This window comes from Perissodus microlepis, chromosome 18 (genome assembly GCF_051167445.1).
Source record: "Perissodus microlepis isolate ML-2025 ecotype Zambia chromosome 18, ASM5116744v1, whole genome shotgun sequence".
NCBI classification, from domain to species: domain Eukaryota; kingdom Metazoa; phylum Chordata; class Actinopteri; order Cichliformes; family Cichlidae; genus Perissodus; species Perissodus microlepis.
In genome coordinates, this window is record NC_140478.1 from 16,036,832 (window position 1) to 16,053,180 (window position 16,349).

At 39.2% G+C, this 16,349-nt stretch overlaps 1 protein-coding gene across 1 annotated transcript in view; it reads left to right on the plus strand.

The window, feature by feature from the left end:
- tnn (tenascin N) overlaps window positions 1-16,349 on the plus strand; it is a 39,207-nt gene that overhangs the window by 8,961 nt on the left and 13,897 nt on the right. Inside the window, exons 4-8 of the mRNA XM_084912991.1 lie at window positions 71-538; window positions 4,968-5,101; window positions 5,208-5,337; window positions 7,739-7,921; window positions 9,503-9,592. Of these exons, the coding sequence (XP_084769117.1) occupies window positions 71-538; window positions 4,968-5,101; window positions 5,208-5,337; window positions 7,739-7,921; window positions 9,503-9,592 (1,005 nt within the window). The remainder of the gene's footprint in view (window positions 1-70; window positions 539-4,967; window positions 5,102-5,207; window positions 5,338-7,738; window positions 7,922-9,502; window positions 9,593-16,349) is intronic.

The window sequence follows — 16,349 nt, forward strand, 5'->3', positions numbered from 1 at the left end:
GATGAACTGAACGTTTCTTCTTCACTCACTTCTTTTCACTCTCTCTGTGTTGGCGTATCTCTTTATCAAGGCGTGGATAAAAGCTGTAGTGGCCATGGTACCTACCAACACGACACCTGCAGCTGCCACTGTAACGTAGGATGGGAAGGCCCCGACTGTTCGGAATCCTCCTGCCCAGATGAGTGCAACGACAATGGCCGATGCGTAGATGGCCGGTGCGTCTGCCATGAGGGCTACACCGGAGAAGACTGCAGTGAGCTGACATGTCCAGACAACTGCAATGACAATGGCCGATGCGTGGATGGCCAGTGCGTGTGCTATGAGGGCTACACCGGAGAAGACTGCAGCGAACTGGCCTGTCCAAACAACTGCAATGACAAGGGCCAGTGTGTAGATGGGAAATGTGTGTGCTTCTCACACTTCGCTGGTGAGGATTGCAGCAACCAGAAGTGTCCCAATGACTGCACAGATAATGGCCAGTGTGTGAACGGCAAGTGCATCTGTGATGACGGCTTTTACGGGGAGGACTGTTCGTTAGGTGAGCTTAACATGATTTCTATTGATGCTTTGCAAACTTTAACACAAGGGCGTCAAACTTAAGGCCCGGTGGCCCGAATCGGCCTGGCAGCGACTCCAATCTGGCCCAGTGGACGGCTTGAAAATGTGAAGAAGGACATAGGAAGACATTTACTGAAATTTAATAAAAACCTTTTCAGTAATCTGACACATTTATCATATAGCTTCACTCATCCAGCCTACTAAAGATCAAAGTAACTAAATACATAGTTGGGGGAGTTTTGCAGAAAAATCACAGTTAAAAAAAAAAACAAAGTGAACTTTGTGTGCATCGAGGTGTGGATATTAACTTTATGTGACCCAAACTTGCATTTTTCACTTGAGACTGAAGAGTCACATTTCTACAGTCACCTCTACGGCACTAACATTAACCTGAGAATTTTAAGTGCTATGTCACGAAGCACAGATGCTATAAGCAGCTCAGGGACCGTTAAAAAATATAACACTTGGCCCTAATGACCTGTTCACCTTCATATAAATTTCCATATGCATCCTTTTAGTAGCATTTTTAATGCCCAGACTGAATGATTCGCAAGAGCCAAAGCAGTGCAGTTTGGGCTTTAATCATCTATCTCATACCATCTGTGTGATTCATGTACAAGTGTCCAGGGTCATACATCAACTGAATGGCAATTACCTTACAAGTAATATCAAGTCATATTCATATAGGTGCAGCTACAGGGCAGAAAAAGCTTTTCAACCAGCCTGTTTTAGTATTTGCTGTTACATCTTGCCATCAGCCGCTTAAGATCCCTGCTCAAGAGCTGCACCTTGCTCTGCTAAAAAAAACGAAAGAAGATATTTTTACTAAAATTGACTAGTCATTGGAGCCCAACTGTTATCTTCACAGCTTTCTTCACAGCCCCCATAGCCTCCTCCACTGGCTCTGTACTTTTTGGTACTTTAGCTTTTTTAAAATGCAGTAATGACCTGCAGCAGAGTCCCTGATGGTGCTTGAACTTTAAGAGCTGCCTCAAAAGCCACTCTTAGCCAGTAAACCCCTACAGTTAACTATTAGTCAGCTCAGTGATGCTGAAGGGTTTCTGACCAAACCTACTATAGAATTCAAAGCATATCTCCCGACAGTTATTTCAGAGATATCAGCCGACGGGGAGCTTTCAGTGGGCTGACCTGATGACCACTGCATTTTTGGCCTCCAGACAACCTATAACATCAGGTCACATAATACCACAGAAATATAAGAATACCCATCAGTCTTTCAGGGCTTCATCTGGCTTTTACCCTGCAGAAGAATCATCACCTTTCCTGCTAAATGCACTGCTCGCCAAATCACTGTTACTGTGCTGCCCGAGGAGCAGAGTACAAAATTGCATTTTACAGCAATTTAAGGCCAGGAAAGCAGAAACGTGAGCAGCAGCTGCCAGGCATGAGCACTGAATTCCCACTGTGACAGTCAATTCTGCAGAGATATTGAACATTTGGCTGCAAGTGAATGGCACTTTTATTTTTTCATAGCATTGATCTCTTACATTTAAAATAGTATTCTATTTATACGCTAACATCTGTCTATGGTTGTCTTGGCATGTTTTTCCTCTGTATTTAATCAAGAGCACAAAGCATGTGTTTTAAAGCACTTTTTTTTTTTGATACATCAAATGCAGCTCCGTGAACCATAAATGTTTCAGACTTCACAGTAGCAGGTCAGAAATGTCAAACCGTAGATGACGATTCCATTTCTTCAAGCTGTGTTTCATACCGCAGAGGTAGAGAACAGATCTGTAGCTTCGTGTCTAGGTGCTGTTGAATGGAGTCTAACATCAACAGTGGCACCGTGTCAGAGGAAAAGTCAGGCAAGAAGGGAAAGTGGGAGGTAAGAAAAAAAAAAAAACTGTGTTGGTTTTAGGTGTTAGCGGTAATAAGAAAGCTGAGAGGAAGAGCACAAAAGCAAAACAGTTGGTGCTTTCTTTGTTTTATGTGGCTATTTGCCATTTCAACACCTGGCTGATGGACGCCAATCTGTTTTTTGGGCGCTGATGGGAACAATACTCTTGAAGTATGGGTTTAGATACAGTTTCTGTCCTTTCCAGTGAGGCACACTTTAATGTTTTCTTTTGTGTTCTTAACCATCAAAGGCAGAAGCCTCATGGCTTAGAAATCAGCAGCCCTTGCACAGTCGGAATAGTTTTCTTAGCCTCAGTTTATGTCAATCCAGAGGATTTAGTAAAAATGCAACCAAATTTAATGAGGTAATCTGAATATAATACAGGTGAGATTATTAAAGCTATCTCAACATAATGCAGGTGGTCTATATTTAGCTTATTATCCTTTATTTTTTCGCGGCCTCTAAAATGTTTCCTTTTATTATAAAGCACATTTAGAAAAGTTGACTTTAAACCCATATTTAGCCATTTTTTTTCCTTACCAGTTCTCTTTTAATGAGCTGGATCAAGATTTCCTCTAAAATATCAAGCTACAGACAGGAAAGATGATAGCACATAATAAATCAAATTTCTCAAAGAAGTCCAGACGTGTTGTTTCAGTAAAATTTTCTTCCTCTGATAGCATTTTGCTGATTTTCAAGCCGAAAAGGCACAAATCACCATTATTTTCTGCTTTTCCAATCTTATTATGCAAATCTATTCACTCCAGCTGTTCTGAAATAATATTTAAGGGCAAAGATGGTTGATAGTCATGCCTGGATTAGCAACAGGAGGATTTTAACTGTTCCTTGATGGAAAAAGACTGCTGCATTTGAAGAAAAACATTGAGCTTCCTGACTTTACCTTGTGGAACGGCATCTAAATCTTATGTGAATTCCTTGCTTGCCAAAGCTATAGTGGACCCCATAACCACTCATTTCACATTTCTCATTTTCCCTTGTAATAAGCTTTTACTTGCACGCCATGTTTTGCTTTTTCTTTTTCTTTTTAAAAAAATCTATACAGTCTGCCATTTTATTTCCCTCTATCATACCCACAAAAGCTCACCTTGCCTTTAAAAAGCCTCACTTTTATTCTTAGCTCCCCCACCATGTTTTTCCAGAATGGCCAGAGAAGCACTTTTGTCTTTACATGAGTCTTTCTTTCCATTTAGAGTAAAAAACAAAACAAAACATCTATTTTGCCATGTTCATGATTTGTTGGTTCTTTGACAATCAACTGAGAAAAAAAAGATTTAAGCCTTTTGGTAGATTGAATAAGTGTAGGTGTTATGCAGCGCAGTGAAGGTGTTTGTGGGGACTGAGATGCTTAATTCAGAGGCCGTCAGAGTGATGAAAACAATAGGCTTTATTGGCAAATTCAACATAATGCAAGGCACAAAGAACTGAAATCCAAAGACGAATGTGAGAAACACAAGACAACCAGGTTGTTAAAATAGATGTTCCGACAGAGCTCACAGCAGGGAAAGCAAAGACAGGAAGTAAAAGCACAAAAAACACACAGGGAAAAACAAAATAAATCAGCATTTGGAAACCACAGAGCTGTACTACAGTTCAAGGCAAGATTAATAAGATAGCAATTTATGTCAAACTTAAAGTTTTAAAACTTTAAGAAAACCCGGTTTCACAGGGAAAGTTGATAAAAGATCACCATGATATGTGTTATCTCTGTCTAGGGCTTGGGGTTTTGTTGACCCAGCTAACTCGAAGAAAACCTTTCTATGTTTAATTTCCTTCATAGTACACCCCCCTCAGGGCCTTGTAGTACGAAGTGAGTTTAGCATATCCAGGTTATGCTTTCATTATCTGTATTCACTTATCCTAACAGTCAGGTGGTGAAGCCCTTGTAGGCTGGGGTCGATTATCCTGACACTAGCGGTCAAGCTATCAAGCTGTTTATCAACCAGGAGTTTATCAATCTAGTTGGCAAATTCACATGAACGTTGTTGTGTTGGCAGCATCTGTCAAATCAAAAATATAGCTAAGTGTACGGCAGCAGAGCAACTGCAAAGGAAGCTAAAACCATATTATAGGAACAATATGAAAAGGGCTTAAAGCAGCACAGCTGCTGTAGACAATGCAGTGTTCAGTAATTTAATATTAAACGTGTCGTATGAATGTGTGTGCGGTTTGGTTGGTGAGAAGAAAAAAACTTTAAACCCTGCCACTATCCAAGCACTGAGGTCTGGGGGATCTTTTACAGGACAGGCAGTGATTTAACACCAGTTAACCCAAGGTTAACCCTGAAGTTACATGGATAAGATGACATCCTGCTTCATAGTGGAGGCCTTAGGATGACAACAACAGCTACAAATAGACAAGACAGAGGAAGAGAAGACAGGGAAGCGAGCAAAAAAGAAAAATTAAAATGCAAGCCTGAATAACAAAATCAGAAAAAGAACTTGTGGACATGATAGTGGACTTGCTGATAAAAATAACTGTTAAATTCTGTTAATTCCTGACTTCTGTGTATATCTCTTTGTTCTCTCAGTCTTGGCACCTCAGGGTCTGCAGGTGGTCCAAGTGACTGACGTCTCTCTCCTGGTTGAGTGGGAGTCCGTTCAAGGGGCCGAGTATTATGTGTTGACATATTATCCGAAAAATGACGAGGGTGCGCAGGAGCAGGTAGGTTTTTCTAATTTGATCGTTTCTGTGTCAAATACAGGTTGTAGCAAAAAAAATTATATTACCTATTTCATCTTACAAACTTCTTCTCGTCCCTGCATATTAGATTTCGGTCGCCAACACAGAGAGCTCCTACCTCATCACAGGACTGACTCCCGGGGTTACCTACATTGTCCAAGTACATGCGGTCATTAAGGAGATCCAAAGTGAAGCTGACGAGATTGAAGCCACCACAGGTGAGCACAGACGGCTCTGATCAGGACAGAAAAACAAATACGGAGCTTTAAAATGAATATTTTTCAGACTAACAGACATTAGTGCTGTAGCAGAACTGGGCGGTGTGCAGCATGTTTCCTTTAAATGAGCTGGTGGTTTAAAGTGAAGGCAGATGTTACCTATTAAAGACTACCGTGGCTTTGAGGGCAGGTGTGGCCTGCAGGTCTTAGGGATTAAGTTAGATTTTCTCGGGATAAAATAGTTGCATTTGAAGTCAAATGTAATTGTTTGTGATTTGGCATTAAAACACCATAAATGCTGCCAAAAATTCAACACTGGTTGATTTTTTTTAACCGTATTAATAATATCAAGTCCTGAAACTTGAAAATATGTTTGGAAAGGATGATTTTCCTTGTTTTTTCCTCGAAAGAAATTGAATGTTGACTCCAGCTATTCTGGTAGAGTCCAGGAATGAAAATATGGACCTGGCATGGATTGATAACCTGCCTCACTTTCTCTGTTACTTTTGTAGAATGAGCACGATTGTTCCTGTATTTGTCTTTGTCTTTCACAGAAATTCTATGGTAAAAAAGCAATGAACAGACTGAAGACTTTAATTACTAAGTGTTTCATTAAAGACTGGCTTGTTAGCCTTTAATTCTCAAGGAAATGGCTCCATGAACTTGCTCACAGATGTGGCGGGACACAGATGTGTAGAGAAAGAGATTACTTGACAGGATTGATGGGAGACGTGCAGAAAGTGGGAGTGTGGTTAGATTGGTTTACCATGGAAAACCTCACAGAGCATAGCTTTCACATATGGGCATAAGAAACCACGACATCATCTGGCTTATTGTTGTGCGAGGCAGACTGGTACATACTTTTTGTTTTAACTTCAAACAATGATCTACTTCAAAAGAGGGTTTGGATGGATGTTTTTAAGTTTTCTTTTGGGAAGCACAACAGCTGGCATGAAAAGAAGCTTTTCATTTGGTAACGCTGGCTTTGTTTGATGGAACTCACTTTTTCCTCATGAAATTGCAGAAGCATATCTCTAATTAAGGTCTGAATTATTCAGAATATTCTGAGAGATGGGAGGATGCAGTGACATACAAAGTTCTGAATGATCAGGCTCCATCATATCTTAAAGACCTCATAGTATCGTTTCATTCCAACAGAGCATGTCTCTCTAAGACTGCGGGCTCATTTTCGGTTATTTGATTATCTAAAAGTAGAATGGGAGGCAGAGACTCAAGCTATCAGGCCCATCTTCTGTGGAACCAACTCCCAGTTGGGTTCACGATACAGACACTCTCTCTACTTTTCACATCAGACTTCAATCTTCATCCCTCATTTATGCTGCTATAGACTCAGACTGTGAGGAACCATTCATGATGCACTGATATCTTCTCTATGCCCTTCTTTTTACTACTCATACCAGGATACCAGGATTGCATGTCCTTAACTTTGATCCTCTTTTTAGTGGTTTTTTCCCCTTATTCTGATTTGTTTTGTTTCGTTTGGGGGAGGGGGGGGGGGGGGGGGGGGTTGTTTTGTTTTGTTTTTTGTGGTTTGTGCACCTCCTTTTCTGTCATCTCGTTCCCATCACCTCCAAATCTATAGCAGCTGATTCCCCAACCTGGGGAACATGGGGATCTGATCATTGAGGTTGAAGCGTTTTGACATGGCGGCTGCTTTGAGCTGTTACTGTTGTTTTAAAGTAATTACATACAGGTAGAAGTGAAAATGCTCATGTGACATGTAAAGTTTAAAAATAAAAGTAAGTCACAATGTACACTGTGTAAAGTGTAGACGGCACTAAAGCATAACTATGATGTTTGATTCTTGAGGTGTAGTAGATGTCACAACTTTACAAATAGCTGTAAAATGTTAGTCTACAGAACTGCTCAAGGATTGTTCTCGACAATTTAACCCCGCATGACTGTGTTTAATTTGTGTGTCCTGCTGGGTCATATGTTAAACCAGTTTATCCTGACTTTATTGTGTGAATGCTGTGACTTTAAATGTGGGAAAGCACAGAGTACGCAAAGGTTACTTTAAAAAACATCAATAAACCTTTATATGCACGTTTCTATGATGACGCTGGCGATGTCAAAAAAAAAAAAGAGAAAAGAAATGCATCCATGAGTGATTTTAATATTTGTTTCATGCCAAATACAAATATTTGTCTATTATTTGGTTATAATATCTTGCAGATGGCCAGAGGCGGAATTCTTGCTTGGCTCTCTTTCCTAGAAATGTCACATTTCAGTGTGCTGGGAGATCATTGTCTAGCTCGGGGACATGTGGAAGCAGAGCAAGGCAGATGCTTCTGTTTGCAAAAGCTTTAAGGCAGACTTCTAAGTTTGAGCTTCATGTCTGTACACTCAGTTCCACCTAACCTTGTATCACCCTTCCCAGATGTCTCAACTATTGATGGTATCCGAGTTCTTGGCCAGACAGAGGTCTCTATTGAGGTGGACTGGCAGAACCCTCAAACTGAGCTGGATTATTTCAGGCTTACACACACTGACCCAGAAGGGCAAGAGGAGGAGCTGAAGGTACAGAGGAGCCAAGAGGCGCGCACCAAACACACCATTGTGGGTGAGTCTTACAAGTTTGTGAACAATGTACAAAAGTATTTCTCAAACTGTTGTGCTATTAGAGTAAGCTACGGGTTCTAAGCTAATCAATAAGAAGTAAATAGTCCCGTAACCTTGTTTCTTGAATCTTGAATTGGACGCTTTTGGACATAAATCTTGAAATAGTCATCCAATTTGATTTAAAATAATCTTCTGGTTTTACTTTGCAATTTATATTGTAAAAGTGCTACAAAAACTTACATATACAGACACAGTTACTTTAAATATTCAGTTCAAATTCAGCATTAGGGTAAAAATATTAATAATGTTGGAATATAAAAACATGGAACATGACATCATCTCATAAACACACAGTATACAGCAATGGTAAAAAGAAGGTACACTCTCTGTCCGTTCAAACGTTTTACATATCACGAAACAATAAACAATTATTTATTTATTATCAGATCTTAATTAGGTAAATACACAACTGAGATGAACAGCAACACATGACATATTAAACATCATTATTTAATTCACAAAAACCAAAATGATTTAAAAGCCAAAGTGCAGAAAAGCTAAGTTCAGTCTGACTGTTTCAGCCAAGCTTTAACTGTTGAACACACGGCCTCACATTTCTGGATTTCTGTGGCATACAGAGGAATTTCTGGTCAAATCAATGACTTCAAGGTGCCCAGATCCCATCTTTCAAATACAAGTCAAATCATCAATCCATGCTATGACTGGTTTTCACCAAACCATGGCTCTAGGCATCATGTAAAAACATCTCGACATCGTCTGATCTGTCCAAAGGACATTTCTCCAGAGGTCTTGTTGTTTGTTCAGATGTAACTTTGCAAACATGAGCTGCGCTGCCATGTTTTTTTTTTTAGAAAGAAGACTTTTTCTTCTGCCAAGCCTCCGAAACAAGCTATGCTTGTTCAGTCTTTTTCTAATTGTACTGTCATGAACTTCAAATTTAACATGTTAACTGAGGCCCGTTTGTCTGAGAGCCAGCTCTTGGGTTTGTTGCATTATACGGTCTGGCCTTGGGAGGGGAATTTGCTGGATGTCCACTCCTGAGAAGATTGGCAGCTGTCTTCAATGTTTTCTGCTGAATCATCTTTTTCACATGATGCACTTGGATTTATTTGGAAATGACCTTCTCAGGCTGAATGTTTCCCCTACTTGGCATTGTATAAATTAAATACACTACTTCTGCATTTTGGCTTAAATTTTTGTTAAAATAAATAATGACAAATAAATAAATAATGACATGGGTTTATGTCTCATATTTTCTAGTTCATTTGGAGTTGTATATGACCTGGTAAGGAGCAGAATTTCTTTCATATAATTTTCTGATATGTAAAACTGATAGAGGGTGAATGTTCTTTTACCAGGAAAGTGGGTATAATATAAATTTCATGTAGTCTAATAGAAAAGGGATCCCATAATTTAAGGACTTGATTGAGAAAAGTCAGAAAAGTAATTTCTACTTCTACTCAAGATTTTCCTCAAAGTTTGTAAATCCCTTGTTTTGGAGCATTATATCAGAGACTGATGGACACGTGCTTCTTTTAAGACTAAATGTCTCTTCCCACAGGTTTGTATCCAGGAACAGAGTATGTCATCTCAGTGCAGGCCATTAAGGGAAACAATGGGGGCAAAGCTTCTTCTGTCACCGGTGCCACAGGTCAGTGTCAACACATCAGCATTCACGAGTTGTTGAATCTCATACTGCTGTGCCTTATTATCAGTTAGCATAAAGTGGGCCCAATTTTCTCAAAATTGACTGCTGCCTGACATTAATTGCATTGAGACTGCATTTCTGCAGCCACCGGAGAAGTCTGACTGTGGATGACACTTAATATAATAGATCAGCCACTCTTGGAACAGAAAAACATCAGAGAAACAGCGAGGAAAACCATATTCCACTTAGTTTTGAATTGGGTGTACCACCAATGAGTGCGCTTAGCTCTTGTTGTGTCACCTATAATTCACCTGTGGTCAGATGCTAAGAGGAAAAACACATAATCTGTCAGACACAAAAATGCTATGGAGTATTATGCAAACTGCTGTTACCATCCTTACAGAGCCAGTGATAACATTACAATGAATACAGCCAGCAAGAGGCAGGATTGTGGGTTATGGATGGAGGGCTGGAATTTACAACCTAATAATCTGAGCAATCTTTAATGGTTGTGGTGAGCATGGTCACAGAGGGGAAACATGATATGAATTCTGTAATGACTATGAGATGCTCCCTGACAGTCAGGGTGAGAAGGTCCATGATTTACAGAGTCCATCTGGTAATGTTGGATATTAGCATTTTGGTCTTAGCGTGAGTTGGACTGGTTTTAGGACATGATGAGGAATACATTTTTACTCTTTACTTTCACAGCCATTCTTGACATTAAGTTGCTACATAGTTATAATTTAAGAGACCGCCAAATGCTCCACAGTGGCACAACAGGTTTTCAGTTTCTCCCATTATCTTCTTTTCTGTCTCTCATTCACCTTCCCATCTTTCCTCCTCTCTTTAGAGATTACTCGCTTCTAAAGCTTTCTTCAGTTTGAAGTCTGTTCATTTTGGGTGGGTGGGTTGTTATTTTTGTTTTTTTTAGACACTGAGGCAACCAGTTTAATGGTTTTTAGTCATCAGCCTTAGCAAGGTATTTTCAAGACTCACCTCTCATCTTTTGAAGACAGTCAGGTACTCAAGAACTCATGTCTTCACTAATCTTTTTTTCTGTGTGTATGCCACTTACTTTTGCAGCAACCGCATAAGTGTGTGTGCGTGTATGTGTATGTGTGTGTGTGCGAATGGGCTAATCTACACCAGACAGACAGTGGCTTGTCTCCACTCCAGCAGCTACAATCCTTCATTTTAGGTGTAGCACGAAAAGGCTTAGAGGTGATTGAAGAGGATACTCCTCAGCTCTGTCTGGCAGAGAGGATGTGCTAGTTTCTCGATGACTGGCATGGCGCAACAGAGAGCACAGTCACCTATTATCTCGCCAAACATGCTGTTGCCTTTGGGCAGCGGGGTTATACACGGGAGGAGATAAAAGGAACATGAGGGGGGGAATATTGAAAATACACAAACAGAGAGGAAGCTGTAATAAAGAAGAATAAGACACTAAGTGTTGGCATTAGAGCTAAAAAACCAGAGTCGAGTGATAAATCAAGATATTTATAGGGGAATTAAGAACAGGAATAGGACAGGATATAAAAACAATGGGTCATAAAGAAACAATTTATGGGACATTATGTAATGCGTTATTGGGTAGGTACTTCTAAGACTACAGCTGCCATCTTACATACTGTGTAAGCGCCACAGTTGAAAGGTTTCCCCACTGCTGCCATCTGTCCTATGTGCCTTCTCATCGTCTCTTTCGCAGTGTCTGTCACGCATAACAATTGGCATCCTGCTAAACTTATTTTGCTGTGGCTCCTTTTATAGTTGTTTACCTTCTGCACTATTGATAACAAGGTATTACATAGCAAATAAAAGAATGACAGTGGATATTTATAGCTGGGCTTTTCATTTTATTGCCACCAATGACAACATACGAAAAGAGAAACTGAGGACCAGACTTGTCATCCTTACTATAACCTGTCCAAAGCTTAAGAGGCATATAAACACATCATACCACAGCTGCTACTGCTGATTCAGATTCAATAAAGTCACCACCAAGGCCTTTATAACAAAAAGCAGATGGCTTGACGTTAGAAGATGGGTTGAATTTTCCACTCAAATGTGTCCATCGGAGGTTTTTGAGACAGCTCTTTGCGTTAGACAAAATACAAAGAGCTGGAAAAATGTCAAATGAAAATGTGAGAAGAGACATTTTATAAAAGTAATGAGGATTCAAAACAAATTCCCGAAAGGTCAAACTGGGAATGACTCTTCGTGTGTTGATTCAACTGGAGCAGTTGAACAGCTCTATGCACCTATAAAGTGTGAGAAAAAGATAATGTTGTTTGTAGGTATCTTCTTAATCTTGGTGTAGGTTATTGCATTAGTAGCATTGATGTTTGAGCCTGTTATGCTCAAAAGTGTGGGTTTATTTGGACATTTTCTAATATTCATAATAATTTTAATTAATTAATTTTAATTAATTAATTAATTTTTAAATTCATTTTAGTTTTTTTTATGCGTTGCACAGGTGTCTTCCAAAATTGTTTAAACCTGAACAAAAGAAAAAACAGGATCTTTCAGCCATTGTCCTTTGAAATTTGGGAAAATTTTCTCAAACCTACTATATAATTTTGCTACAAGAATTGTCCCTTATAACACAGAAAATGCTCTATTTCTGCCACAGATTAACACAGACAGTAACACAGATTGATTGCTTTTATTCCACATTTAACAATCATGCTTCCATGAGTGGTCAGAGCCAGAAGTTAGGCTGTTGTGTATAATCTGAGGGCTGAACTAAGATCACAATTTGTTTTTGCACATATTTGTAACTTTTCCCTGAAATATGTCCATGTTAACAGTGTACTGTATTTTCTTATTGGAACATATTTGGATTATTTTACAGTTACAGTGGTGTTTACCTTTAACCTGTCATTCAGAAGAAAGAAAAATTGTTCTCTTTGTGTATTTGTTCAAACTTACTTACGGCTGCCACGTGGGCATAGATCAAGCCTGACATATTGGCTTGATCCATATGTAGCCATATTGTATGGCTGTCACTGTACAATGAGGCTGTGAATCTGTAAGGCTCTAAATGATGAAAGTCAGCCTACTACTGAGTGCCTTGTGGTCAGTGTCTGCTGAACATGTCACCCATAATGGATATGCTGTCCTCCAAATGGCCGTAGTCGCAGCTTGTGTTGTGTAGCCATGTAGTCACTGACGCTGCACAGCTAGTCGGGTAGAACGTCTGGAGTAACTGGATCCATCATACAGAGCAAATGCAGGCTTGGAGCGCGTAAGAAAACGTATCAAATAACTTATAGAAAATGTCAGACCACTGAGGGATTGGACTTGTTTGTTCAGAGGGGAATAAAGAACATTAGAAAAAAGAAAATCCAGTGGTGGGCAGTAAATTTAACACAAGAGAATAGAGATAACGAACACATTTAATCAGCGTACCAGTGTATGATTCTGTATTTTCATTTGTTCTTTTTTATATGCTGTACTTAAATAGGCATAGACATCTGCAACCTTTCTGCACTCATTCCTGACTGAAGAATTGTGAAACGGTCTGACTTTTATAGTTATCATCAGAATATTTTGCATTAGCTCACCATGATGAATTCTGCAGGAATTGATTAGAATTGTAGTAATAATAGGAGCAATAAAACACTATAAACAGACCTCACTACACATAAACTGTGCATTACTGGCAAACTGTACATACAATTGTTTGCAAAAATGACTCATTCTGCAACGATTTTCCCCATTCAGTGTTGTATAGTATTGGTATTTCTGCTGTCAAATTTCTACTAATGTTCTATTAATTTTAAATACTATATTCTGTTTATTCTACAGTCGTGCATCACATTCAGTTAAATCGTGTGGTCGCTCTCCTGTGAGAATCAGATATCTATTACAAAGCACAGTTTGTACATTTGTTCAACCAAGGTATTTCTCTGGTTTAATTAAAAGAGTTTTGTTTTTTTTAAATTAAATTAGAGGTGACCTGAGTTCCCCTCTCCATCATAATTTCTGATTCAAAGTCCTGAAGGAGATATTAAAAGCTTCTTTCACAGTGCAATCTAATAAAATGCACATGATAACTGATCTGAAAGTAGAGCCAGGGCAGATTGTCTAGCGCACCGGTATCCAAATCAATTTCCCGTCAGAAACCAGAGGTTTATCCACAATGTGCATGTGGAAGCAGCTAGAAAACTCTGCTGGCCTATAGATTTAATTGGAATGAGAGGCAAGCGGAGTAAATCCTGGTTCCAGAGACAATAGCCAACTGTGGACACACGATGGCAATAATTTAAAGGCAGTAAGACAAGTTTTATGGCAAAATGCTATTTAAGATGAAAGGAGAGAGACTAAGTTCATTTTTTTTATAGTGATTTTCTGATTTTATTGGAAAAGCACTGCCAGCCTTGCTTGCCCTAAATGCTACCGCTATGTTCTAAAGGAGCTTTATTCAGGTCACATAACAAATAATTTAATAATGAATGATGAAAAGAATGAAGATATTCAAACTGATAAGTTCTTTCAAGTGTTTTAGATCAATTCAAAACGAAAAACATTTTTGCACTAACAGGCTTTATATGTTGTGCCACATGCATCATATGTTGTTGCCTCACACCTCACAGTTACTGCCAATTTCCAGAATGCAATGACATCTCCCTGGTGGTACATACTGCCACTTCCTGTTTTTAGGTCATGCAGTTCTGGTGCAGAACTGACATTATTAGTCATTAATTGCAAAATGTTCTTAAATGTTCAACACTAAGCTTGTTTAGTGTTTTTCAGTTAAGGTTCTTAGAAAAGTGAATGACCTCTCATTTCTAGGCCTTGGAGGAAACACACAGCTCTAATAAAAAGGAGCTATTATAAATTCTTTCTGTGGTTTAGCTCATGACAGGCTGTCAGGCAGTGCAGCCACAAGGACAGGGAAGTGACAGAGGGAGAGGAGAGGAGAGACAAAGAGGGGATATAGAGTTAGACAGTTGCACACTTCCTTTCTTCTCTTGGATGCATCATCAATCAGTTTTCACGATGCACACTGCACACTGACACAAGAACGACCTCGACTCAACTGCTGCCACAGAGGAATAATCCTAAATGATGATTACTTTTACATTTCCCTTCACTTCCTTTGTGTCTCTCCTACTATGCCTCTGTGACTTTATTTTCAGTCTTACTTTCTTTGTTGCTCCCCCTCTACACTTTCGTGATGAGTACCTCGACCGACCCCAGAGCCCATCCAGACAACACTCACAGCTTCACCAGAGTCTTGTATGCATCCTTCATATTTCCTCGAGGCCACCGAAACAGAAGCTCGGTGTTCTGGTCTGCTTGTCTTTCCTCTATAGCTCATGCTTTGCAGTGCAATGAACAGATCAGTAACCCTAGGTGGCTTTGATGTTACAAATTCCCCTTTTGTTCATTTTTTTTTTATCTTCAGCATCCATTAATAAAACAGTAACAGGCTTATGTACATTTCTGTTGGATAAAAATGTGTATCACGAATGTGCCATGTTACAGCCTGACCTGCTGACTAAAAAGGCAAGACAGCCATCAGTGAGATTTCTTCAAAGTGCTCTATTCTTGACAAAAACTGTTGCAGAATATTTGAACGGGCTGTTTTTCAGGGGTCGGTGAAACCTTTTAGAAGCGCTTGTGAAATGGTCAGAAAATGCCTGGCCAAACACATTTCCTGTGTCACAATTTGTTGGTTTTGTTTTCAAAACCAACAATTTGAACTTCACCTCAATTTTGCCAGCTGTGTTGAGGTAAGAAAGTCAGCAATTTGAATGTCTCTGAAGCTGTCTTCAGTTTTTATTGTTTTTATTATTCTATTTTATTGTCTCCCCCACTCTTTTTTCACTTTCTGTGCACACATCAAGAAAAGCACAACACATTGTCGGTCTTCCAGGAAAGACTGTGAAGACTGCTAATGTCTGATCTGACAGCATCATAGTGTCCTTGCTACAAGGAATGTGTAGAAAAATGCAGGGCTGCAATGTGGTGTTAAATCAGCTAAAGTGAACTAATAGGCAAGAAGACTGTCTATCAAATCCATGAGCAACTGGTGGCTAAGTGGGTAATTATAGACTACTTACATGCTTCTAAGAAAAAAGAATAATGGTGTCTGCAGAAGTTAGATGTTAACTTCTTAAAGTCCTCTCTGTATAACCCTTCAATTTGAATGTCCGGTTTAACAAGTGTTAAGTACTGTACTGTCTATTAACCACAGAGATCTCAAAACCTTGGATCTTTCTCATCAACTGATGTTTGTTTGACTGTTAGCAACAGCCCTCATCACCTCATCAGTGGAGTTACCTGTGACTATATCTTACACATTTGTGACGCTTTCAGTTTTGAAAAGTCTGGCCAGCATTCATACACCTAAAGTACACCACAATAACCCTTAATAAAAAATTGAAAATATTTGTAAAAATATAAAACCATAATATACATAAAATGCACTAATAATTACCAATAACTAAGAAATTATTGGCTATTATATTGGCTATTATAAAAGGCACTGACAGAAAACCCAGGTCATGTATTTATGAGGATTTGTTTTATCTACAGAACTGACGGCACTTCATTTGTTTAAGTAGCTACTTCAGGGTTATGTTGTTTAGTCTTGTAAAGTTTGCCAATAGACCCTGGCTAATGTTGTCCAGGTATTCTACTTTTCTTATTGTATGAGCTCGTTTTTTTTTTCATTATACAACCTTATCTCACAGTATCCTGGCTCGCCACGACTCTGAAAATCTTTTTTCATTTTTAGTAGACTGGA